General features: G+C 38.7%; 1 protein-coding gene across 1 annotated transcript in view; it reads right to left on the reverse strand.

Moving 5' to 3' along the window:
• CAMK4 (calcium/calmodulin dependent protein kinase IV) overlaps nucleotides 1–13,648 on the reverse strand; it is a 153,242-nt gene that overhangs the window by 71,488 nt on the left and 68,106 nt on the right. Inside the window, exons 3-4 of the mRNA XM_069002582.1 lie at nucleotides 1,814–1,876; nucleotides 1,203–1,285 (exon numbers count right to left, since the gene is read on the reverse strand). Of these exons, the coding sequence (XP_068858683.1) occupies nucleotides 1,203–1,285; nucleotides 1,814–1,876 (146 nt within the window). The remainder of the gene's footprint in view (nucleotides 1–1,202; nucleotides 1,286–1,813; nucleotides 1,877–13,648) is intronic.

Raw genomic sequence — 13,648 nt, forward strand, 5'->3', positions numbered from 1 at the left:
CTAGTCTCTTCAGTTCTTCTACCACAAAGATGGGTGCTGCTCAGGAACCAACCATTTCACTGCATTATTTGTGTTTTGCCTTTGCAAAATCTTCTCATCAAAGACTCCTGTAGAGTACCCAGCCTTCCTGAAAATGACCTAATCTGAAACCCACCTGGATATATAAAGGCCCACACGAAAGGTAAGGCACTTTGAACAGGCTCCTCTCCAGCTCAAGGCCCTCACTGGTTCTTTAACTTGCAGCATGTCTCTCCTCATTGCTTTGGATGAGTATTGAGAGAGGAATCACCTTTCTTCTGTCAAACTTAGGATGTCACGGTAGTAGATGCTTTTGTTGTTGTTTTTTAGAAATAGTTCTTGTCAAGGTCGAAGGTATGATCACAGTATTAAAAAAAGAAGTATGTTTTTGTTTTTTCAAGTGAAAGATACTTTCAGACTTAACATTTGATGTGTATTTTTGTAATTTTCCTCTATAACACTAAACTTTGATTGCAGAAGTTCTTACGTGAGCGGGAAATCCCTAATGCCAGTAAGTTAATTCATTTACTCAAGCCAGTATAAAATGGTTTTCTTATCACTTCTTGCTCTAAAAAACCCAAATCCCTACCAGTAAAATATCATCCCAACACTATTACAGAATCATCTCACTTTATGCATACGCACCTACTCCAGAAGCACATGCAGCCTCATGAGCAAAACCTTCATAACTCAATAGCTGTCTTGCAGAACCTTTTTAGCAAAACCAGATGTTTCACAAGCACAGCAAATACCAAAGAGAATTTCTTTCTTGTTAGTTTGCTTACGAAATTTTCATTTGACATAACACTGTCCTGCTGGCAGGCTCACTGCTGCCTGACATGTTTTATGATGATTGGTCAATGAGATTTTGCCAGTTTTTCCTTCCTTTTTTCTGCTCTAACACAGTCAATGCTATGTGCCTGCTGAGCACCTTTCTTCAACATTTACTAGCTAATTCCTCTGTTTTCAGCTCATGTATAATTTCCAAAAAGTCTACTGATAATTACATTTCCAAAGGCATTTTTAAGCTGTTTGCTGCAGATATTTATTCATGAGAATAAATCATATGCTGGTGAAATAATTCCAGTAATTACTAACACAGGGATTACACACAGAGAAGAAATTTGAACTCTAACATCCTTGGGGAAGGAAGGTACTGGGAGAGGTGTGTACAGGTAACTTACCTGTCAAATAGTTCTCCACCAGTGACCAGTTCCAGAACAAGACTGATTTCTGTAGGAGTCTCAAATATCTCCTTCAGTTTTATCTGGTAAAAGATAACAGAAAGTATTTCTTTTGCTTATTTGTCTTCTTGCTAAGCACATCTGAAGGTCAACAGTAGAAAATAGACCACAGCTGGGAGAGTTACCTTGTTCTCTCCCACTTTTTTTTGCTAGCTTTTTTTCTTTTTTTGTACTCTTTTGATTATTCTCATACCTTAGTAACCTCTATGAAATACAGGAGTTTAAGAAGCCATCTGCCAACCTCTCAGAGAAACTGAAAAGTAGGTCCTTTCCTACCCTCTCAGGACTGAAAACACCAACTTCTACTTTCATTTGCAGAACTTCTTTCACGTGGTTTCTCACCCGACTGTAAGAACATCAGTATTTTATCTTAAAATGGAAGTATAACTCAACAGATGTTCATAAAAAAGCTGCTAGCATGCCCACAAAGAGAACCCAAAGCTTTAATCCAGGTCTGTACAGGTGAACCACAACAGTCTTCTCTCATAAACAAAAAGTATATTAAAAAACAAGGAAACAAATGTGGAGTGAAGGAACATAGCTAAACTTACAATGTTGGGATGTGAAAGGCGAAGAAGAACTCCAATTTCAGTGCGGACAATTTTCTTGTCTACCTGGTTAAAAGTGGGGAAGGAAAAATGGAAAAAATTATTTCCATGATCACCATAGAAACTTGTAGATGAATCACAGGATGCTATGTATGAATAGCACTTTTAGACCTCCCAGGAGAATAAGTTGATGTGAAAATCACAAGTCAAACATACTGTAAAGAGAATTTTTCCATTAACACAAGACATACTATAACAGAGAAATGTCCGCATCCAGCAAAATGATTACAAATATACATGTAAGTCACATAAGGTTTAGATTACAGGAAAGATACCTGAAAACAGTGGGAAAATTTACTCAAGTTCTGGCCTTGTCTATTTCTACTTACATTTGTTGAGTTTATGCTAGGATAGCTTCCTTTAGACACACTGTCCAGCAGCTGTGCTGGAAAAAGGTTTCTGCATGTAGGATGTGCTCATCAAAGTAGTGTAACATACTGCTTAGAACAAAAAAGTGATGCAAGGGCCAAATACCCCCAGCCACCCTGTAAGGTTTAACCTCAACTGGCTTCAATTATCTCTAACAGTATGATCTATTAATTGAAATTATTGGTTAAACCTCTGAGAAGATTACCCCTCCTCTTTTCAAACTGCAGTCTTTAGCAATTCAGGGACAACTTATGTTCTTGGGGGACATCAGTCATTTCTCACAAGAAATGCAGAGCTAGAGAATATTTAATTCAGGAAAGAAAGCTGCAGGTCTCCTGGAACTAGAACGCTTAAGCAAGCAAGAATGGAAAACGTTTGTAAGCAAATTATGAATGCTTTTAAGTTGCAAAGGCAATTAATACACTTATGAGGAAACTACCTGGTTTGCAAATATTCTCCCAAATCCTAGAGGAGTCCTACACTGATGGCTCAGGGGGTTATGAAATGAATGAGAGTCAGCAAGTCACTGTGTGGTTCAAAATTGATGACATACATGACGTCAAGCAGAACATTTTGAGAGGGACTTGTACTGCTTTTTTTTTAGTGGAGGCTTTTCATCAAAGGCAAGTCTTGATTTTTGTTTTTTGTATCATATGGGAAATGAATGGCAGTCATAATATATAAACCTTTAAAAGGGACATAAAATTACCTTCAAATTCTTAGTGAAGAAGACACATGGGTTTTTTATCACCTGAAAAAAGAGAGCTACTTCTCAGAATTTTTTTTTTTCAGCATCAACAAAATCCAAGTATCCTTTACATCCAGAACTACTGGATAGGCGGAATTTGATTCTCCCCTTGTGTCAGTCAGGGATGATTCCAGCTTAGTAATGCCACAGTGCTCTGACAGTGGTGTAAATGAGTAGAGAACTAGAGCCCTTGGGGCATTCTTAAAACTTATTGACATTCAATCTCTTCTAGTGACTCTGCCAGGAAGCAAAATGAAGCAAGAAAAACCAACTTTGGAAAAAATCAGTGCATGTAAGAAGGAGGAGAAACCAAATATCAAAAAGGAATTAAATATTCCATTACCTGAACATGTAATTGAAGGTGAAGAATACAGCAAGTAACAAAATCTTCATGGATAAACACTTGCTCTGGGTTCAAATCCAGGGCCCTTTAAACTTGTGACCATGGCATGCTTTATAAACTTTATTGCTTTCTACTCCAAATGCGACTAATAAATGCTTTTTCCTGCTACATAAACACTGAGCATCAGGTTTGAAGAATAGACTCCTGTGAACTTTTCCTAAAATGCTGCAGCCTGTGGTCTTGCTCAGTTTTAACATCTCCTTGGCATCATTTTGGGTTACTTTAGTGAGTGCAAACATGCAGCAAAGGCCTGCAAAGGTCACTGTTGGGCAGCAAAGGACTTTTGATGATTCACACAGTAATAGACGTTGTGACTGTTTTCACATGCTTTGCACCTCAGGAAAATTAATGTGCAATTGTGCATGGACAGTGATATCCCCAGGAGAGCAGTTTAGACTGAAAAACTTACCTTATCCAAGAGTACTGCTACAGACTGAACAACACACAGTTTTCTTCCTGAAGTTTTGAAAATGTTTGGGCACCAAGCACACCTGGAAGCAAGCATGGAAAAGGCTGCCCAAAATCCAAAGATGCCCCCTTTTGGCACTGAGTAATTACAAGTGAGAAAATACAGAGGCTTCCTCTCATCTTGCAGGTAGCAACAAACTAAGTGAAAACATGGACTAAGACTCAGTTTCAGGTTCTTGGTTCCACTGACATTTAGTCTGCAACTGTAGGTGAGGTCCTCTGTGATCAAGTTTGTGACCTGACACAAAACAGTAGTCTTTCACACTTCCTCATATGGTGGTATGACGAAAAGCTACCTCAAAATTCAAGATGATGAGATGCAGTGGCAAATATGCTGCAGAGAAACACTTAGGAGTTTTACATATTTATATGTAATGGCTATTGGGACAGATTTTACAACAGAAATGGGCATGTATAGGTGACATGAATCATTCCAGAGTAAAAAAAGGACCACTTTTAGTCATAACATTTTATTACAGACAGCCTATTTTGTCACTTTTATTTTCTTACCCTCTCCTACACTAAGTACAGAAAAAGTTATATCAACACTTACCTTGTTTCAGCTAATTTGAAAAAAAATGTGCCTACTTATGTCAGGGCCAAACCTGGCTTATTTTTAGTTTGGGCAGGAGTATCAGCAATTCAACTACTTATATTGAATTTTTCTATCATCATCCTATCAAATAATTTCCTGACAGAAATTATTTGCTGGGATGAGAGTCAGGCATCTCACTCTAGAGTGTATGTTGCTATAGTAACAATTTTTAAAACTCTGGTAATTTAATCAAAATATGCCATTACCACAAATGTTTGGGCAAATTAAGTATGTTGGGCTGGATCAAACACAGCGGTCTGATTCGTGTGTATGTAATAACTGATCAAAATGAGGTTGCAAAACTCTTTGTTTTGTCTCCTCCTATTTGGATGAAATTTAAATATGCAGTACAATGCTTGAGAAGTATCTGAGCTTTCCTTAAATTAGCATTACTCACAGGAGCATCAGTAAGACCTTTGTGAGTATATTACAGTCAAGAATAGTGGGATCAGCAGAACTGGTCTGTTTGTGAAGTGAAAAAACAATCAAATGTTAACTTTCAGAGGTTTCACACTCCACTAGTTTAGCAATTATCCTTCTATCCTTTTTTCTTTGCTTTTAATCTATGCTAAATGGACTAGAGTATGCTTTTGCTCAAATATTTAATCAGTATAATTTGATTTCTACTTAAATGATTACGTTACTCCGTGTGAAAAACACTGCTTCTGTGCCAGGTCCTGTAAATGCCTGGTTGGATGTTTTTAACACTGGTGCAAATTTACTGAGCTGTATTTTCTGTATTTGCAAACTTTAAATTGCAAGCAATCAAGAGGCATTTGCTGTGATAGGCTGTGATAGCAGAGCAGCAACCTGCTGTGGAACACCCATGTCAATTAGAGAAATCATTTGCCAGGTAATCCCAAAATAGGTATTTATCAGCCCTTTGCTGATGACCCTCGGCTTGAAGATTTCACTGTCATAGGCCAAAAAATCAGTTAGATGGCCTGTGATTAGTAAAACCCACAACACCTACATGTTTCCACAGCTTACCTGTGAAGGCACATGGAATGCTGAAGGCAGCAAATCTGGAAGAACTTCTTGTAGGTGCTACACAGCCACTGTCTTGTGCTGTGGCTTCCCGTGCTCCTCAGTAAACTCTAGCAAGCAAACCAGGAGCTGTGACTGTAGCACAGATAAGCACCTGCATGCTGGCTTTAATCTAACTAGACAAAGTACCTGCAGCAGCAAAGATATAACAGCCTGAACTCAGGAGCGAGAGGCAATCTAAGAGTGCTGCTCCCTTAATTTAGAATAAAGCATTTACATAAAAAGGGTGATCATTCCTGGATTACTCCTAGTATTTTGTCTCTCCATTTATTTTACTTCACTAGAATTAGGTATTTATCTCTTTTATAGATTTGTGTCCGCAATTACTATGCCTTTGAAATTTGATACTGGTCATGCAGGAAAGGAGAGCTAGATTTATAATCAGTGTATTTCTTATTTATAAATTTCACATTATTTTAACAGGGAAAGGACTGAAAAATTAAATGAAAGCTGACATTCTTCATGTTTCCACGCCCCAAGATGGTGAGGTGGAGTACTGCTAAAAACCACTGAGATGTTAAAGTGTTGTTTCTATCTGAACGAAATGAAACAAGATAAAATGAACCACCACTTAACACAGATTAATCCAGCTGCCTCTTTGCAATATGGTACCACCCTGAAAACAGGTGGCCAACAGATGTTCTCTGTACCCTCAAATTTAGTAGAGAGCAAGAGGAAGAGCACATTCCTCATCCTGCAAGTTCAGTCTCTGCTGTTGTCCTTCTCCTGGGCACTGTGGATACAAGGGGCACATTTGCAGGTTGGGTTACAACATTCTGCCCAGGCAATGCATGTGAAGATACCCATGCAAAACATCTCTCAAGGAGCTTCACAACACCACCCACCTCAGGGATTCTGTTCACACCAGCTCTGCACAGCTCCTTAATTAATACCCCACTTTTTGACTCACATGAACACCTCTAATACGAGCAATGAATTCTTTATTGAACCAGCAGGTCAGGCTCTGACTATGTGCCTCTCTGCACTTACAGGGATCACAGTGCAAGTCATTATTAGCTTGACACCACACTATTAAAAGTGCTTCCAAGAAACAAAACTTTATTTGCTCATACAGTAACTGCTCTGAAGCCTAAACCTTTCTGTATTTTATGGCATCAATTGCTAATTAGCATTTATAACTTTGCCATTATTTTTTCTCCTCACAGTTAAGCTGAAATATTAAAATCTGTACAGACATAGGCTACACACAAGCAGAGCTGTCAGTTCCCTGGTGGTTTGAAGGTCTGCTTCCAGCTGTCACAACTGAACACAAGACTGCTGGGTTACCCAGGCTCTCTTGAGAGGTTCAAGAAAAAAAGAAATAGGCTTGAATTGAAAGCCTGAATTTAAATAAATCTTCACAAGAAGAAGATTCAAAGAACATATTTTCTATGCAGTTTAAGGTCTTGCTTTTCAATTTCAGAATGTCCTGAATGACAGGAATTCCAGTTTCTGCCCAGTTCACACAGAGAGTATCTTCTCACAAAGTCTTTCAGTCAAGACTTCAAGGATAAAACACTTTAAAGAAGACTTCTGAATGTGTATTTGTACATCTTTATAAAGATGGATAGTATTGAAATAATCTGATCTTGTCTATGTATCAACACAAGAAACAGATGTCAATCTTCAGCATAAGTTATAAAGAATCATGGAGGGTACAGAAAGTGGTATGAAAGAAAAATCCTAGGACAAATGAAAATAGAGACTTACACGAAACTCAGTCCACTTCTCTAAGTTACTCTGGTGCAATTCTGTAATCAGCATGGCAGTGGATAGTAGGTAAAAGCAGAATTTTAAAAAGCTGATCCCTCTGAATGAAGGGTACATCATTGTTCCAACTAGAATATTTATTTAACAGCTGCTTCAGATGATTTGATTCATTGAATGACCTTTTTTTGAATGAAAATAAGAGTTTCTCAAGTAAAGAATTCCTCCTATGTTTTGGTGGCTGTTCTTGGTGGGACATTGCTTGACCTTCTCAGCATGATCTGCAGCTCTCTCTTTTAAGGGATCAACCTTTGAATTCCTAATGGAGTAATATTATCTTAAAAACAGAACTGTTTGAAACAGTCTTTTTGTATTTTAAGCTGGGCAGACTGTTCTGGCTCTGTCTTCATTCAAGCTTAACATGGGCTCCCTGAAGAGCACAATAAACAGCTCAATAAAGCACAACAGCAACAGCACAACCATGTAGTATCTTCCCTAAACTCAGCCCGGAGTTTTCACTGTGTAGGTGTGCTGGTTTGGCTGGAATTGAGTTTATTTTCTTCACAGTGGCTAGCATAGGGTTGTGCTTGGATTGGTGCTGGAAACGGTGTGGATAATTCAGGAATGTTTTTGTTATTGCTGAGCAGGGCTTGCACTGAGCCAAGGCCTTTTCTGCTTCTCTTCCCAACACACAAGTTAGCAGGATGGGGGTGCACAAGGAACTGGGAGGGGGCAGAGCCAGGGCAGGTGACTCCAGAAGACCAAAGGGATACTCTAGACCATGAGGCATCATGCTCAGGGCATAAAGCTTTGGGAGACGAAGGAAAGGGGGGAGGAAGGGGATAATACAGAGTCTTCCTCAGTAACTGTTCTGTGTGGTGGAGCCTTGTTTTCCTTGGGATGGCTGAAATCCTGTCTGCCCATGGAACACAGTGGATGAACTTCTTACTTTGCTTTGCTTGTTTCCCTACTAAACTGTCTGTATCTCAACCCATGAGTCTTCTGTCTTTTACTCTTCTGATTTTCTCCCCATCCTGCTGGGAATGAGAGAGTGAGCAGCTCTGTGGGGCTTAGTGGGGTTAAACAGCAACAGTGGGCTACTGAGGATTTTTATTTTTACCCTCCATAAGTAATTTTGTATTACTATTGAAAAAAAAATTACTATTAATTACTACAGCAACTATTTTCTGCACAAATGTCCATGCTTCCAATTCACAGCTGTAGTCCTTCAAGTGATGCATAGTCCTCAGACTGAACACACCTGCATGAGAATACTGCCAGTTACATCAATGTGTCTGCATTTGTCCTGTCAGGTGACTAAAAGTCTGGTAGCACACACAGAGCTGTTGCCTGCAAATACCTCGGTTTGTAGAAGCTGAAAGAGACTGATCTATCTGCATGGGATAAGACTGTTAATCTGTTAAGTGTAAATTGTTCCATCAAAGAAGCAGCACTTCTGTTTCTGAAGAAAAGCACAGTACATTTGCAGGCAAACCATCAGATGGATACAGATAATTCCTGTGACTGTATAAACTTCAGCAGAGTAAATCACACTCTGACATATCAGGCCCTGCATATTAAAATAAATGGTTTCCGTAGTAAAGGCGACCAGATGCAGGTAACATTCCCCACAGGCACAAAATCCTCTGTGAGTAGGTTCTGTTACTCACCCACATTAACTTGGTGGCATCACCACAGGTTGAAGGGATGGGTTCAGAGCCACTTACAGCTTGCACAACACTGGTCATTTGCAACAACACATTTTATGTGAGAGTAAAAAACAAGTTATATATTCATTAGAATAGGCGTCATTATAGGCTATGGTCTACTATATGACTAATTTGGTTGTTATTTCTTTCCCTGTCTCATTAATACACAGATTTCTGCAAATATGTTAGATAATTTTTGAGCAGTTTATGCAAACAAATTTAAGCCTATTAGGTATTCATGAATTGCTCACTTCAGCTATTCACTATTTATAGTGTGTTGCTGCCATTGTTACTGTTCCCAAAGCTGGGTGGAGGAGGACACTTTTAAGATGCAAGAACAATATGTAAATCAAAGGTAAGCACTTCTTTTGTTTTTGTCAAAATAGATGCATTTATGGTTCTATTTATAAATTTGTACTTCCCATCTTCTTGTGTATTCTTGCTTTTCACCTATAAAACTACAAATCCCAAAATTTTCTCTCCTCCCAGTGAAAACTTATCAATCCAGCTTCTATCCTGGGTGATATAACTAGTATTAAACATCATGGCTTCACATTCACACCATCCCTCTGAATAAACAAATTGCCACATAACAATTAGAAATTGAGAGCTACTAGAGGATAGGACATTTCCTGTCATGCTGTACAATATTTTATCTTAAAATCACTCAGAATTCTCAGGGGTGATGAGCTGCATGATAAAGATCTGGAATACATTATACCTGCTTATATTAGCCAAGTGCCATGCTTGCTGCAATTTAAGAAATTTCATACGAATAATGAGCTGGTGGACCCATCCTGCTCTCAATTCAACTCGTATTTATAGAACCATATAGAACCACTGTTACCCAAAGAAGGTTTCATGCATCAGGACTACCATTAATATTATAATCTCCATCACAGGTATCAAATAAGTCCATGTGATCAATGAAGCAATTTTGTTTAGGCTAGAGTTAATTTTACTCATACTAACCTGTATGGGGCTGCATGCTCTACCGTTCCATTTGACAAGCAGTTACACAGATGACATGTGGAGAAGGCTTGGTTGTGGCTCTGATGCTCAAATGAGTTTTTTCAAAATATTTCAGGTGGGATAAAAAGCATGACAATGTCAGGGGCAACTTAAGTCATGCAGATTCCCTCTTCTGAACCATCCTGAATCTCTCATCCTACTGCTCAAATGACCCCTGTACTGGGAGACTTGTAATGTCTGGATCCCAGCGAATTCTTCTGGTAGGTCAGCCTCAAATACTGGTAACATGGAGTCCTGAAGCAATTTCTGTGTTGCTTGATGGTATCCAGAACCCATAATTCTACACATGCAGGACTCATACACATTGACCCCAAAACTGCTTCAGATTTACAGGTTATATACTTTATAATCTGAATAACACAAAAAAACCTGTGGGTGCTCAAATGAAAACAGGGAAGGAATCCCTTGAAGAAGACTTTCAGGGACTGAAAGTGAAAAGTATTTTATATAATTGGAAGATGATACAGAGAAGCACGTAGAGATGGTGAGATGGCTAAGAAAGGTAGGCAGATGTGAAAGCAAGGCTTTGTAACTAATTTAGGGAGCTTGCTTCATAGATTAGAAACTGTGAGCTCAGACTTTCTTGTTAGCACTTTGTGTCAACAAATAACACCATAATTTACAGGACTGCTTTTGCTCCTACATCTCTCCAATCCCAGTGGAGGATGTCTCAGCTACATGAATGGGAGCACATGACCTTGCCTCCTCTGCCGGGAACTGTGACTTGTGCTGGGAAAAAAAAGGACATATGACTGAGCAGGCTGAGAGCAGAAGGAATACACAGCAACTTCCCTCCCCAAGAGGTCACCTCAATCCATGAATTCTGTGCACAAAGAACCACAGCGTGCCTTTCATATTTGATCCTGTGTTCCCCAATGGTTCATAAAATTTAGGAGTAGATGGAGGACATGCTGAAAGGGGGCAGTTGTAAGCTATGTGATCCAGAACCAGAACAGGTGAATATTTGAATTTCAGGAAACTTTATGTCTCCCTTTATGGCCAGTGAAATCACATGCAGATTTGGCAAATCACACAATACCTGACCTAAAACCCTTCTCTGGTGCCTCCTGTGTGATTCAGGTGCAATTTTGGTATTTAAAAAAGTAAAAAACCAAAGCCAAAACTATAACCATAACCTCTGAAGACCCCATAGGTGTGGAGATGAGAAGACAGATTTTACCTGTGAAGTAAAGAATGCAGGGGGTAGTTGTTTATGTGCTGTGAACTGTGGTACCAACTGCCTCGATACAAATACTTTACAGCTCTAGCTCCTGTGGTCCTCATCCATAAAACATGGCAATGCTAATGTGAGTTCTCACTGTGGTATTGCAGCTGTAACACAGTAATGGCCCAAAAAGAATAACTGAAATTAGTTATAATGGTGAAATGAATAATTTTCCTGGACTTCTGATTAACAGATTTATGGCTTCTTATTTGTGGGAATTAGGGCTTTCATCTTGAAGAATTACGACTTTTCCCAAAAAATTCTTGAAAGCCATATCATGGAGTTCTTTTGATTTGTGTTTTCTTACATTTTTACATTCAAATCCTCTGTTCTTTTGACTAGGCAGTTTCTTATATTTTTACATTCAAGTCCCTTATCTACTGTGTTTACTACTCAATCCAGAAACCTACAATTTTTATAATGCTATTTCTTCTTGTAGCACTATTCTTTTATCACTTTACAAAGAGATGAAAACTATATGAGTGCTATGTATTTTGCAGACAAAATATAAATTTCTGCAGGTTGATATTTGTGTGAGTGCTGCTTAGAAGCCCTCACAAGTTAGCACTTCGTGTAATGGTTGCAATTCAAACAAAAATTTGAAATCAGAATTGTCTCCAACAAAATGTGAAAGAAAATTACTTGGATACCACAGGACTGAGGTACAATATAAACCATCTTATTTATGCTATTTCTTGTTACTTATGGAAATGCTTCCAGCTCGTTTCAGCTGCATCTGCTGAAAATATGTCCAGGTGGAGTTTGAAACATCTGCTTTTAAATATATGCAAAGTGTAATGGAATAGCTTGTTGGAAACAAAAAGTAGTATTTGAAGACTGCTTAAAATGAAGGGAGAAGAATAACAATGGAAATGGGATTTTTTTATTATTTTTTTTTTATTTTTTTTTTTTTTTTTACTTTCGTATGAAATCAAGTTATTAGTTATTTTTTATTTATTCAGATTTCAGGTTTAGGTGAGGTATTGTTGGTTGGGGGGGGGGATTGGGTCTTTTGGGGTTGTTTTGTTTGGGGCTTTTTCCTTAAGAAAACCCTTCTTTAGTGACTTGATCAGAGAGCAAGTTTGATTTGACAAAAACTGGTCATAAGCCTCACTCACACTCACCGATGCTGCAGCTGTCAACTGTCACAACATTCAACTTAGACATTTGTCTTGAACCTTAATTCTAGTCTTGAGAGATCCTCTGCTAAGGTGATGTATCTCAAGGAAATCATACAGAGGTGCTGTCTTCCTGATTTCTCAAAGAAGCTTTTGTAACAGAGCCCTCAGATTGTGCTGCTTACACAGCTGCTGTGTTAATTTCCACCTTTGCTTTTCCATTCCTCCCTACATGGGGTTGGTCTTTCTCTTAAAAGACAGAAATAAATGAAGACCATCTCAGCCAAAGAGCATATATTTTATCTGGAAATAAGCCAGTTTGTCAAGTAAGACCATGCTGATTACAGAGTCCTTGGTAAAATAAATCCTCCTTTCTACAGACATCAGTTAGATTTGCCTCTCTGAGGGGCTACAGAGAACTCAGCTTCAGAATAATAAGCACAGGATGACACATTTTAAGTCATAAAATGTTTGTGATTTATTCCAACACCTGAACTTCCAGCACTGGAGAAAGCACTGCCATTTCTTATCTTTTGCCCTCTTCATATTTTAGTGCATACAGACAGCTTTCCTTTAATTCATTACTCTATAGCTTAGAATCTCTCTCCGTGCTAAAGAATAGCTGCCACACCTGTGATGATAACATCACACCATTCACACCTGGAAACAAAAATTTTCTAAAATGCAGAGGAGGAACATTTTCAGAGATCCCCAGCACAAGCTTCACAGACTCTCCATTTGTGCAGAAACTCGGCCTCCTCTGCTCTGTCAAGGCACGTCTCCAGATTTCTTTAACAGGCTGTAAATAAAGAAAGGTTTCCAAAGAAGAGGGGTATCATTTCAGGATAGGCTAATATTTACCTCTGCACCACTGTTCAGAAATCCCTTTGTATAGTTGCATCTTGGCTTTAGGTATTAAATACAGCCTCACAGAGGAAGAGGTTCTGGTCCTATTCCCCATCTTGCCCCTCCACATTTATGTGCACCCCAGGCACACAGAGCTCCTCCAGGCTTGCTTCAAGCCATGGAGAAGACAAATTACAGCAAGAGGAAAGGAGCAAAATGTGCATGGATAGGTTGGTGGAAGAATATCTGTGGCTGAGATAATTTCACAAGAGTTCCTGTCAAGCAACTCAAAGCTAAACGTGCATCATTTGTTTGGATTTGGGGGTATTTTACTGAATCTATCACCTAAAGGATTTTATCACTCAGAACTACTTGTTCAAATGTATACAGTAGGCTGAGCTTCCCTGAATGGCGTAACAATGAGTTGAGCTTTATATTTTTCTCTTTTTATTAGGTGATCTTTGTATTTCTGAAAAGTAAGCTGTAAAGACCAGAAATGAGTGTTTCTGAG

Source organism: Aphelocoma coerulescens, assembly GCF_041296385.1.
Source record: "Aphelocoma coerulescens isolate FSJ_1873_10779 chromosome Z unlocalized genomic scaffold, UR_Acoe_1.0 ChrZ_unloc_scaf_1, whole genome shotgun sequence".
Taxonomy (NCBI): domain Eukaryota; kingdom Metazoa; phylum Chordata; class Aves; order Passeriformes; family Corvidae; genus Aphelocoma; species Aphelocoma coerulescens.